General features: G+C 33.8%; 1 protein-coding gene across 7 annotated transcripts in view; it reads left to right on the forward strand.

Annotated features, from left to right (window-relative positions):
• Window positions 1-13,943, forward strand: part of LOC149773699 (dystrophin-like) — a 494,817-nt gene that overhangs the window by 447,258 nt on the left and 33,616 nt on the right. For 5 of the 7 annotated variants that reach the window (XM_089946219.1, XM_089946218.1, XM_089946220.1 and 2 more), the window contains 4 exons: window positions 71-249; window positions 5,839-6,005; window positions 6,780-6,891; window positions 9,092-9,228. In XM_089946219.1, coding sequence (XP_089802345.1) covers window positions 71-249; window positions 5,839-6,005; window positions 6,780-6,891; window positions 9,092-9,228 — 595 coding nt within the window. The remainder of the gene's footprint in view (window positions 1-70; window positions 250-5,838; window positions 6,006-6,779; window positions 6,892-9,091; window positions 9,229-13,943) is intronic. The other 2 variants (XM_089946224.1, XM_089946223.1) reach the window with 1 other exon arrangement.

The following is a 13,943-nucleotide window of genomic DNA, read 5'->3' on the forward strand; positions in this document are numbered from 1 at the left end:
AGATCTGTAGCTGTTTGGATGTATGATGTTCAGTTATAAACACAATCAGCCAATTTTGATTCATTTTCAGTTTTATTCCGTCTTATTGCTGACACAAACGGCTACACTGACCAGAGAAAGCTGGGCCTGTTACTGCATGATTGCATGCAGATACCAAGGCAGCTAGGAGAGGTGGCAGCCTTTGGCGGGAGCAATGTGGAACCCAGTGTTCGCAGTTGTTTTGAAATGGTACGCAGCTGCGCTGAAATGGTAGGAACATGTTGGTATTTCTTGCTTGCTTCACCCTGGATTTAACGAACCATGGCATGGATTTACACATTTGACTTGGCCTGCTGATTGCAGCTACAGATGCATGTTGCTAGAAGTATCAGTTAATTCACATTTCGATGTACAGGTATAGGATTAGCTAATGAAATAAAGCACTACAGTCTACATTTAAGGCAAAAGAAGAATAAAGAATGGCTTATAATAAATCTCCACATTTGATTTAAATTGCTCTACTTGTGTATTTGTTTTGCAGTTGTAACTTAGAAGAGTTATGACCCCCTGAATGCCTATCTACATTGAGTTGCTGTAGGATAATGTTGTTAATGAGAGTTGAATTTCAACCAGATTTATCACACCCCTTTATCTTGTTGAAACTTTGAATGAGTAGGGTTTCCAAAATTCCATGTCATCATTTGGAGGAGTTATGGCCCCTGAATGCGGATTCAACTAACGTTGGTTTCTTAACACACAAGTTTCTGTTAAACACCCTGCCAAATTGCTCTTCGAGGGTCACATTATAACACATCACTAATAGCTCTTTTTCAAGCACTGAGTTCACTTAAATGTAGGCTAAATGTTATTTACTTTCTAGCTTTATTATCTCTACTGCATATAGAACAGAACAGCTTATGGGATACCCATCTGTCATCTGCCCATGGTCTGGTTGGTCCTAAATTAAACTGGTGCTGTTTTAACATCCAATGTGGTCACCACTGCAACCATTTAGAAAATCACTACTTCTTTTGAATGGATAATTATATGAACATTGGATTTTCACAAAAGACTTCTGATCATGTCTAGCTCGTCCTGAATGATGCTGATCTGACAGCCGATACGGCAGCCATCTTGAAAGTCATGCTATTGCTACTGCTTTTAAATGGATCGTCATATCAACATTGGGTTTTCACTAAAAGACTTCTGATAATGTCTAGTTGGTCCTAAATGATAATGGTTTTGATCTGTTCTCCAATATATCCACCAAAGTGGTCATCTTGAAATTCTGTTTATTGCTACTCCTCCTATATGGACAGTCATATCAACATGTGGTTCTCTCTGTAAAAAATCAACAATTTCTTATGATGTTTAGCTGATCCTAAAACAAAATGATGCTGATCTGACACTCAATATGGCCACCATGGCAGCCATCTTAAAATTCTTATCACAACTCTTCCCTAACAGGACATCATATTGGCGTAGGGTTTTCACCAGAAGACTTTATATGCACTTTAATTGGTCTTAAATGGTAACAATCTTACAGCCAATATGGCCATCACAGTGGCCATCTTGAAAGTCTTCTTGTTGTTACTCCTCCAGAATATAACTGAAAGACTTCTTCAGAGATGCTCACAGGGTGTACGATCATGTGATTCTCACAAAATTTGTATGAATTTGTGCACTTGGAACGTTGTGATGCATGAGAACTCCTGCAAATTAATTTCAAGGTGCACATATGAAAATGTACTCAGCACAGTATACAACTTTACCCTTAAAGTACGTGTTGAAATGGTAAAATATATTGAAGAGCTTGCTTACATATCTGGTTTCTTCTGTAATGGTTGTAAATTTAAAATTTGAATGGCACATTGGGCCCTGTAACAAGCATTGTGTCGAAGTTGGAATCTTGTATAAAGGAAGTTTTACAAATGCATGTTAATAATATGGGCTGTCTAGAAGACCCAAAATGGCCGATTCTCAACATTCGGCAAATGCTGGCTGATCATGGTAATGAAGGCAATTTCTTTTTAAAGTGAGGATCAGATTATACGAGTTGGGAAAGCATTAAAGGATATGCCAGTGAGTGACCTGAAACCAAAAGGTGTCATTAAATTAGAATCTGATGTACATGTTGGATGGACCAAAACAGATGGCATGACAGTCAACCCCTCATTTCAGCGTGATTAAATGTAGAAAAGGCAGAAAAACAAGCCAAAGTAAAATGCAGATTTAGAAGTAGAGTTCACTTTTTGTTTATATTCTATCACAATTTAGCCCAGTGGGATCATGTGCTACAAAACTATAGCCCTAATATAATGAAATTAAAAGGTAAAGATAGTTACCTGATGAAAACACCTGTTTGAACAATTAGACTATGGCATTAATGCACTTAAATCCTAATACATCATTACAAAATAGTAAACCTAGCATAGTATTCGGTAGAGTGTAAATTCAGGAAAATTAGATTTTGACAGAGTTTATGTTAGGGTGTTCTCAGTACAGAACAATATTCATACATAGATATGAAACTATTTGAGCTGAGAAACAATGAACCAATTAATGCTTATACAACTAGAGACAACATTTTTTAAAGATTTTGATTTTAATAGGGGTTTTAAAGAGTGGGTAAGGAAGAAAGAAGGATAGATATTCAAGTTTTATGTAAATAATAAAGTATGTCTGTTTCCTCCTCCACCTCAGTTTTGTTATACTCCCCCCTTTTTCTTGGGACCGGGGGAAAATCTAATACAACCGTTACGATGGCCTAGTGGTTTGAGTGTCTGCCTCGGATGCGGGAGGTCGTGGGTTCAATCCCCGGCCAAGTCATACCAAAGACTTATAAAACTACAGTAGTACTAACAGCTGCCTTGCTTGGCACTCAGCATTAAGAGTTTTATGTTAGGACTAGTTGGCCTGGTGTCAGGATAATGTGACTGGGTGGGACATCATCCTACATGTCTGTAGCATGATGCCCCAGTGCTAGACATCACTATAAACTGCCACACTGCAGACATTGTAGCGATATGACTGAAAAATTGTTAAAGCTACATGAAAAATCCAAAACACACACACACACACACACACACTGAGATCTAATACAGCTACAGCAGCAGTCATCTTGAAAATCTTGTTATTGCTAATTCTGAATGGAAAGGCATATGTTGAAAATATTGTTATCTCTACTTCTCCCAAATGGATGGTATTTTTAGCCAGTAGACTTCTTACAATACCTAGTTGATTTAATGAAAATAGTAGCAGTCATATATCCAATATGGCAGCCACAATAAGTGTCTTGAAAATCTTATTGCCACTTCAGGACAGTTGTTCTACTTCTGCGGAATGTAATTCTCTAAATTCACCTTTTTTTTTTTCTGGTGTACCGGCTTTGAGTGGGTGCCATTTGTTGTGAACTTTGCGATTGCTACAAACCCTGAATTTAAAGATTTAACAAACAATGATACTTATGTAGAAATAATAGGAACCCTTCACCAATCCAAGACAGGTTAGGTGCTGAAGATACATGAAATATAATTTTTCACTCATACCTTGGAAATAGATACCCACAAAAAATAATTAATGGTAGCTATTTAGATGATTGACCCATGGTGTATCTGATTTCAGTCACATCATAGATAATGGTTAATGAATATCAAAGATGCAATGATTTGTTATGTTGCTATTAAACTAGTAATTGTAATGGTTTGAATTTAAAATGATCGGTATTTCATCAAGCTATTTTGTGTTGATATTTTTGCAATCGGTGCTACTTACAGAACACTATTTCTTATTATTGAGCCCACCTTGTTGGAAGTTTAACAGTAGTATTTATGGCATCCATCTGAATATCCCTCTTTATTCCATATATGCATCCATCTGAATATCTGTCTTTATTCCATATATACATCCATCTGAATATCTATCTTTATTCCATATATACATCCATCTAAATATCCATCTTTATTCCACATATACATTTATCTGAATATCTATCTTTATTCCATATATACATCCACTTGAATATCCGTCTTTATTCCACATATACATTTATCTGAATATCTATCTTTATTCCATATATACATCCATCTAAATATCCATCTTTATTCCACATATACATCCATCTGAATATCTATCTTTATTCCATATATACATCCACCTGAATATCCGTCTTTATTCCATATATATACATCCATCTGAATATCCCTCTTTATTCCATATATGCATCCATCTGAATATCTATCTTTATTCCATATATACATCCATCTGAATATCTATCTTTATTCCATATATACATCCATGTGAATATCCCTCTTTATTCCATATATACATCCATCTGAATATCCATCTTTATTCCATATATACATCCATCTAAATATCCATCTTTATTCCACATATACATTTATCTGAATATCTATCTTTATTCCATATATACATCCACCTGAATATCCGTCTTTATTCCATATATACATCCATCTGAATATCTATCTTTATTCCATATATACATCCATCTGAATATCCGTCTTTATTCCATATTTACATCCATCTGAATATCCATCTTTATTCCATATATACATCCATCTGAATATCTATCTTTATTCCATATATACATCCATCTGAATATCCATCTTTATTCCATATATACATCCATCTGAATATCTATCTTTATTCCATATATACATCCATCTGAATATCCATCTTTATTCCATATATACATCCATCTGAATATCCATCTTTATTCCATATATACATCCATCTGAATATCCATCTTTATTCCATATATGCATCCATCAGCATGCTGGATTAAGGTCAATATTCAAGTTTCTTGGCTTGGTTTTGTTTCATCCTACTAAACCTGTAGCACATTGTCTATTGTCTGTTTGGATTTCTAATAATAAGGCACTTAATATATTTAGCTCTTTTGACCTTGAAATGCCAGTCGAAATGTGTAAAGAAGCATAACTCGAATTCTGATCCTATGATGAAATGATTGAAATGACTGTTCAGTGTTTACCTCCCCTTGATATAGTTTGGCTACTTCTGTTGAACTTCAGACCGTCTAGAATTATTTCAGTAGAAATACTCATCGAAGGTAATTAATTGGTTGAATATTTTTAATCAGTTCATGGTCAAGAGAGATTAAAAAAACAGATTTGAAGATGTATTTAAACTTTTTATTGAAATTAGAGAATTTCACGATGTTGTTTCAAATTTCCAGAAACTAATCACTTAATGATAAAATGATTGACATATCAAGGTTTCATTTCTCAGTTTTGATCATGAATTTATTCATGTTCAGCTATTAGGGGCCAACATTTTTGGTATAAAAAAATCAGATCCATACCTGCCCTCATAGTATAAGTGGGTTTGCGAGTAATCCAGGCATGCTGTAACAATGGGAGCAGTGTATTAAATACTTTATGCTACACTGCGGGATAGTACTTGAAACATTTTTCTGTCACATTTTTAAAAAAAAGTTATGAATAGAATCATTTGTGATGTTTCAAACATGAACAATAACAATCTGAAACACGTAAATTGCATCAGGATGCAAGATGTTTATATCATATTCAACTCGTGTCAAATTTTATATTTAATGAAAACCCATTTACTCCTCTTGATAATTTGTAATTAATGGAGTCCTTAAACAACAACCACAGCATAAGCATGGCTGCATGATACTCAGTTTTAGTCGGATGCTAACAAATTCCACTGATGCATTTTAATTATAATATCCTTTGCTGTCAGTAGCAGTAAAGGTATAGTCAGTTTATATTATTAACTTGTTTCATGAATTTCACATTTAATGAGCACCCATGTAATAATATGTTTAATAACTCGCATAAATATTTTACTTTACAGGCAAAAGGTCAGTCAGAGGTCCAGGTCATTCATTTTCTTGAGTGGTTAAAGATGGAACCCCAGTCGTTAGTATGGGTACCAGTCATGCATCGCATGGCTGTTGCAGAAAATGCCAAACACCAGTCCAAGTGCAATATTTGTAAAGCTTTCCCTATTGTAGGTTTCAGGTAAATACATCGGTGACATTTAGATCTCATTAGGTTTGTTTTGGTGAGTTTTTACTCTATATAGGGTTCTGCCTATATAACCAGTACCTGATTGTTGGCCTTGGTTCAGCTAAATTTTAAAAATTAATCCTTTTTTTCATACCTAAGGTCACCAACAAATGGGGGGGGAAAAGGTTTGACTTACCATCTATACTCACATATAAGTCAGGTGCAGTTGCAAACAGTATTGACTTTGAGCTGCTGTTGCATAATGTACCAACAGATCAAGATTAATTTTCTCTGTTCTAGTGATTACTTCTAATAAATCGGCATATATCCAGATCTGTCTGTACAGTATGTGATGGCAGATCTACGTTTATACAGTTTGCAGTTGGACAGAGAGTAAATTAAGTATTTGTGACCATAAAATGAACGAAGCTTAGTTTCCACTTATCCATGTCTCAGAGCCTTAATAACAGTTATAATTAAAAATAGATTTCATCTATGATTCTTTGATTTTTCAATCCAGATAATTTATTTGTTCAAATGAAAGGTATGGGAAAATAAATATCCATATTATTGGCAATTCAGCAATACTCGGTGGATTATCATTACTTACTTGATCATTTATCCATATTCTGATTCCTATTAAAGAGAGTCTACTTCATTGCTCAAAGATACGATTTAAATTAATCTATTTTAATATACTGTCACATAGTTCATAAATGTAAGAAAGCATGGCTGGTTTGCCATTTTTGGGATGAATGTTGAAATATGTTTATCAATTTCTTTCAGGTATCGTTGTCTAAGGTGCTTTAATTTTGACATATGTCAGAATTGTTTCTACTCAGGGAGGAAAGCCAAACATCACAAACTCACACACCCCATCCAAGAATACTGTACTCCTGTAAGTTATCAGTTAAAATTATTTTTCATGAATTAAAGGTATACTCCTCTGTAATATAAATGTGAACTTTACTTCAGACTCAGGGAAGTCGGACTCTGGTATGGCAACATATAGGGCTTCAAAAATATTGAATATCTTGGCCTAATATTATGGATTGTCAAATTCATCTTGACATCCATGCAGATACCATATAAATGTCTGGGCAAATTATAGAGATGGATATAGAAAGGATAAATGGAAGAAATTGTTTTATTGTAATATCAGAAACTTCATTGAATTTTGCACATAACTGATATATGCAAACATTGTGTGTTTCTACAATTAGACAGGCATAGACTGCCTATTTTACAATTCTAGGATCGTAAAATATTTTTTTTTACAATTATATAGTCATAGATGGCTTTTTTTACAATTATACATACAGTCATAGACTCTGCATGTTCTGAAGTAATGTTGATTGGTTTTCTTTTTCATCTTTAAAATGTTCAAGTTTAGTAAGACAACTGAACTATGGAAACTTCATTCACATTACTCAGTATACCATATTTTTAGCATGTTTTCTGATGATAAAAGGTAATTACTTTCTTTTTGCTGTCCAGAACATGGATTTCTTTCTTTTTTCTTTCCAAAAACAGAACGATAATTCATTCAGTGTCCAAAAACAAATAAATGAATGGAAAAAACAAGCTCAAGCAACCAGTCCCACACACTCAATATTAGGTTATCCTTTAAGTCATACAACCAGTACCACACACAGTATTATCTTTTAAGTGCAGCCAGTCCCACACACTCAATATTAGGACATCCTTTAAGTCATGCAGCCAGTCCCACATAATATTAGGTCATACTGTAAGTTATGCAACCAGTCCCACACACTCTATAGTAGGTGGGGCCCCGAATGGTCTAAGCGCACTTCGTTACGGATCACTGCCATCTCACCTCTGTCTGAGGCGGTTCAAGTCTCGGATTCAGCCAATGTGGGTATGTGAGAAACCTTGCCAGTAGCTTCTCGTAGGTCGGTGGTTCTTTCCGGGGTTTTCCCGGGTTCTTCCTCTACCATTAATACTGGCCGCCATGTATAGCCTATCATGTGCTGAAAAATGGCGTTACACCCCACAACAACAACAACAGAAATCAATATTAGGTTATCCTTTAAGTCGTGCAGCAATCTAACCATGCTTTACAGGTACGTTAACAGTCATTACTTCCTTTGTTTCATCTCATTTATTTCAGTCCACACCAATAAAAAGAGTATAGAAAAATGACTTCACAATTGAAAGAAGAAAAAAATCCACCATGTCTTACATCTCCATGATCATCTTCCAGAATCTGCATGAATGAAACTTGGATCCAAGAATATGTCATTAAATGAAAATAAATACAATAGGAAGAATCTTGATAGTAATTTTGTGGATATTAAAGCACCATTGTATTTGAATAGGTAGTGGAAGAGCCAGTGAACCGATGCCATTTGGTGTGGTCCAGTGTCAAAACATATATATGACTAATAACAAACTACAATGCATTCCAATATGTATACATTCATAGCAGCATCTAAAATACATGAAATAAGGATCTGTTTTGTGCTTAGCAATTTTGAGGAAAAAATATGTTTTTATTATTCACTGAATATCTACAATATAACTAGTATTTGACAGCATGTGGATTCATAATGGAAGTGTTAAAGTAAATTTTTAGATGAAAGCTTTGAGAAGAACAGTGTTCTCTCAGTAAATGGCAATGTATTCTTCTTGTGTTTTTATGATTGCGATCTTGTCTCTACACTTGAGCAACATTCTTTTAATCAAATGTGATTTGTTTATCTGTCGGTCAACTAATGAACAGCAACATATGGTTCTCCCAATTTTCAGCAGTTTGAATTGTACTTGTAACTTGTCAAGAATGATGAGGAAGTTATAACATTCCAAAAGTTATATTAGTCTGTCCTGTTTGTCTTAGAAGTACAGTTTTGTCCAAAAACATCAGTGTACAAATAAAATTCTTTTGTCTCATTGTCAGAAAATTGCGAGGTGTGAAGAATGTATTTTGACACTCCCAAAATTTGGTGTCAGGAAACAGACTGTTTCTGAATACATGCAGTAAATATAGTGCATGAAGTATAATAAAAATCATTCTTTGAAAAGAAAAGTGATGACACTTTAATATAATGATCTATAATAACTTTAAATTACTTTTGCAGACAAACTCAGGCGAAGATCTTAGAGATTTTACCAAAGTATTTAAGAATAAATTCAAGTCCAAGAAACACTTCCAGAAACATCCTCGGTTAGGCTACCTCCCTGTACAAACTGTTTTAGAAGGGGATGTTCTAGAAAGGTAAGTTTTCTAATTTATGTTCTATTCACTTGAATGTAAATTTGGTCCTGTTGAGAGCAAGTGTAAGATGAATTTAACATTAATTAATTTCTTAATTTCTTTTTTGCAATTGACCTATGTCTCGGTGCATACAATGTTGCCATATTTGTAAGCTCTTCACCTGTTTGATCAGTGATAACCTGTACTGAAGTTGCTCAGTCCATTCTGACAGTTGATAGTAAATTGAAAGTGACTCAGAATTTGTGTTGATTTTAGTATGGATGAATTTCAATACAATTTAGAAATCCAGATTTGGTTTTCTTTTATGTATAAATAGACCATTACCACCATTCTAGAATTAGTGCATGTATGATTGTCTCATTAATGTATGGACCTAATTAGTAACTGTCGTCCACTCATCTGAGAATATTGTTGCAGTTTTTGAGTACAAACATACAGTTGCTATAATATTTCCAAAATATGTGCAATTATATTGATTATATTAGAGGAATATATTAAAAGGATACACAACATCAAAAAGATTTTTTTTGAGTCTGTGTTGTTGGGAAAGTGAGATATAGCACTCACTTTTCACATACTGACATCATCAGGAGTTAAGCTTTCTGTTTCAGTTCTCATTCTCTTCACATGTGGATGAATCCTTTTAAAGCTAAGGGAGATCATTCTGATCTGGGAGTCAACATTGAAGGCCCCGGCTTATTGTCCACAGTGCACTGTATGTACGGAAATACTGTTTCCTGCGTGGTGCAAACACACTCGTGTAGCCTGTGTATGTCATTAAAAGTAAGATGACCTCAATGATCTGGTGACTTGATTGATTGGAATTCACTGAGCGAATGGGTTTAGTTTTTCCTGGAAAACATTGTTATCAGACCAGAATCATAACTTCCATTTCCTTGGCATTATATAGCCAAGAATGAGTTAAAAGTGTTGTTAAAACAAACTAGAACCGAATGAAACTAATAGCTCACTTGTTTACACAGTGATCTGGTTGTTCATGCAGTCTCTGCCATCTTAATTTCAGATATTGACTTGTTCCAGGGCTTTTATAAGATTTAGTATTTAATACATGTACTACATATGGAACTTGTGGAATTTGTTTCATAAACAATAATTGTTGAAATATGCATACTAAAAGACAGGTGCAGCATGTTCATGCAATCGGACAGGAGGGGGCCCCGAGTGGTCTAAAACGCTGTCCATTATAGATCACTACCATCTCACCTCTGTCTGCGTGTGTTCGAGTCTCGGATTCAGCCAACGTGGGTATGTGAGAAAGCTTGCCAGTAACTTCTCGTGGGTCGGTGGTTCTTTCCGGGGTTTTCCCGGGTTCTTCCTCCACCATTAATACTGGACGCCATGTATAGCCTATCTTGTGCTGAAAAATGGTGTTAAACCCTACAACAACAACAACAGTTGGACAGGGATCAGATTTTGGGATGGTCTTCAGTTGTAATGTACTCAGCTAAGCCATGAGATAACTGAATTTTAAATATTCTGCATGGGTTCCAGAATTTGAAACCATCTTCCAGCGATTCTAAGTAAACAAAATCCCCATTTCACTCTGCAAGGTATGATCACGAGTGCCTTCTTAGGTTTTTGGGAGTTATCTACCCTGGAAACACAAACAACAGCACATTGGACACATTCAGTGTTGTATGGTTGGAAAACCTTTATGTATATGTATATACGTTTCATGGATACACAAAATAATTGTGCATGAATTATATTTTATCAGATATGAATCAGTTATCGTTGATGGAAAAAAATCGTGAAATATACTGATTGTTGAAATGAAAACTTTTCAGGGTACTTACTTATTGTTAGTAATTTTAAGAAATAGTTTAATTATAAATCATGTACAATCAAAAAATAATTTTTTTCTCACATTAAGGGCACATAAATTACAATTTGCCTATCAATTTCCATTACTGTATTGGAAGCAGTCTGTAATATTAGGGAACCAGTCAGATTTGCTATTTAGGGGAAAAGAAAACAGAGACAACGCGATAATTATAATTTAATATTTTAAATGAGCTCTTTTTATTATCTTAAATTGGCTAACTATGAATTGCCTGTCAATTTGGATATCGGACACCTTCCCCTTGGATTTATTACTCACCATAATACTTGTCTCACAAAATTTCAAAGAAAATATACAGATGATGTGAAATAGTGTCATGTTTTTAATGTTAAATTACAATGAGCAAACTCAGTCTGAGATGCAGTGTGATGATACATGTTCTGGTGGCAGACTCACAGTATAGCTGCCCTAATGGTGCTCTCACTTAATCATATTGTGCCATGTGATGCTACTGAGATCTTTTGATAGCAAAAGACCCAACAGGGAGTTTCCAGTAACTGTCCTTCAACGTTCATTAAAATCATTGAAGGAAGAAATCCTGACTACATAAAAAAAAATTTGAATTACGGTTGAACCTGTCTCTGAAGAACATTAAAGGGACCTCAGACTTGTCTTTTATTGGTAGGTGAATTAATAAAGAGTTTAAAATGGTTAAAAAATTGAAGACACCCTTACAAGTTTTTTGATGAGCATGTGCCCTTTATGTGGATGTGTCCACTAAGGCAGGTTAGAAAGTTAATCTTTTTATCTAAGCAATAAGAGAAAATTTGAAGCACTGACAATTTATATTCTTTTTTAATGATGGACTTTATTCTTTTGTGGTTTGGTATTCCATTAAGTCAGTTGGTTGCAAATTAACTGAGAAAGAAGGGGGCTAGGTGGGACTTGGTTTATGTATGTACCTCTCACCGCATCTCAATAATCAATTATCGAACCCTCAGTTTGAGAAAATCTTGATATAGGCAATGGCGCTCTGGCCTCGAGACCAGTAGAGTGCAAACAAGTCAAGTTTTGTGTGCTACTTACTTCTCTGTCATCATTAGAGATCAATAGTATTTTGTCTTCATCAAGATAAATGTCTTTTTCGTTGGTAGAAGAAAAAATCTGATGAACACTGGGTTGGTTATACTTGGTTGATCAATGTATATATTCTCAATATGACCTCAGTAAGAGAATTGAGTTAAGTTTTCAAAACCAGGTTTCACCAGTTTTAAAATGGCTTATTTGTTTGAAGGAAAAAATATTCTTTTAGGATTGCCACAATAGTTTTGAAATTAATTTTTGAGTTGAAAATAACAGTTTCACCTATTCTTGTACAAAATTTGGATAAACATTTAAATATTGATATTTATCCACGAGCATGTTTTTACATGAATTACCTGGCTAATTTGATTTACGTAATTGTTGATTATATTCTAATATCAGAACTACATATGTATGTTTTTACATGAATTACCTGGCTAATTTGATTTATGTAATTGTTGATTATACTCTAATATCAGAAATAGGTATGTTTTTACATGAATTATCTGGCTAATTTGATTTGTGTAATTGTTGATTATACTCAGATATCAGAACTACACACGTATGTTTTTACATGAATTATCTGGCTAATTTGATTTGTGTAATTGTTGATTATACTCAGATATCAGAACTACACACGTATGTTTTTACATGAATTACCTGGGTAATTTGATTTGTGTAATTGTTGATTATACTCAAATATCAGAACTACACACCTATGTTTTTACATGAATTACCTGGCTAATTTGATTTGTGTAATTGTTGATTATACTCAAATATCAGAACTACACACATATGTTTTTACATGAATTATCTGGCTAATTTGATTTGTGTAATTGTTGATTATACTCAAATATCAGAACTACACACCTATGTTTTTACATGAATTATCTGGCTAATTTGATTTGTGTAATTGTTGATTATACTCAAATATCAGAACTACACACCTATGTTTTTACATGAATTATCTGGCTAATTTGATTTGTGTAATTGTTGATTATAGTCAAATATCAGAACTACACACATATGTTTTTACATGAATTACCTGGCTAATTTGATTTGTGTAATTGTTGATATACTCAAATATCAGAACTACACACGTATGTTTTTACATGAATTACCTGTCTAATTTGATTTGTGTAATTGTTGATTATACTCAAATATCAGAACTACACATGTATGTTTTTACATGAATTATCTGGCTAATTTGATTTGTGTAATTGTTGATTATACTCAAATATCAGAACTACACACGTATGTTTTTACATGAATTACCTGTCTAATTTGATTTGTGTAATTGTTGATTATACTCAAATATCAGAACTACACACCTATGTTTTTACATGAATTACCTGGCTAATTTGATTTGTGTAATTGTTGATATACTCAAATATCAGAACTACACACATATGTTTTTACATGAATTATCTGGCTAATTTGATTTGTGTAATTGTTGATTATACTCAAATATCAGAACTACACATGTATGTTTTTACATGAATTATCTGGCTAATTTGATTTGTGTAATTGTTGATTATACTCAAATATCAGAACTACACATGTATGTTTTTACATGAATTATCTGGCTAATTTGATTTGTGTAATTGTTGATTATACTCAAATATCAGAACTACACACGTATGTTTTTACATGAATTACCTGTCTAATTTGATTTGTGTAATTGTTGATTATACTCAAATATCAGAACTACACACCTATGTTTTTACATGAATTACCTGGCTAATTTGATTTGTGTAATTGTTGATATACTCAAATATCAGAACTACACACGTATGTTTTTACATGAATTATCTGGCTAATTTGATTT

The sequence above is a fragment of the Sinohyriopsis cumingii genome, unplaced genomic scaffold, assembly GCF_028554795.1.
Source record: "Sinohyriopsis cumingii isolate HCF-2022 unplaced genomic scaffold, ASM2855479v2 utg000622l, whole genome shotgun sequence".
NCBI lineage: Eukaryota > Metazoa > Mollusca > Bivalvia > Unionida > Unionidae > Sinohyriopsis > Sinohyriopsis cumingii.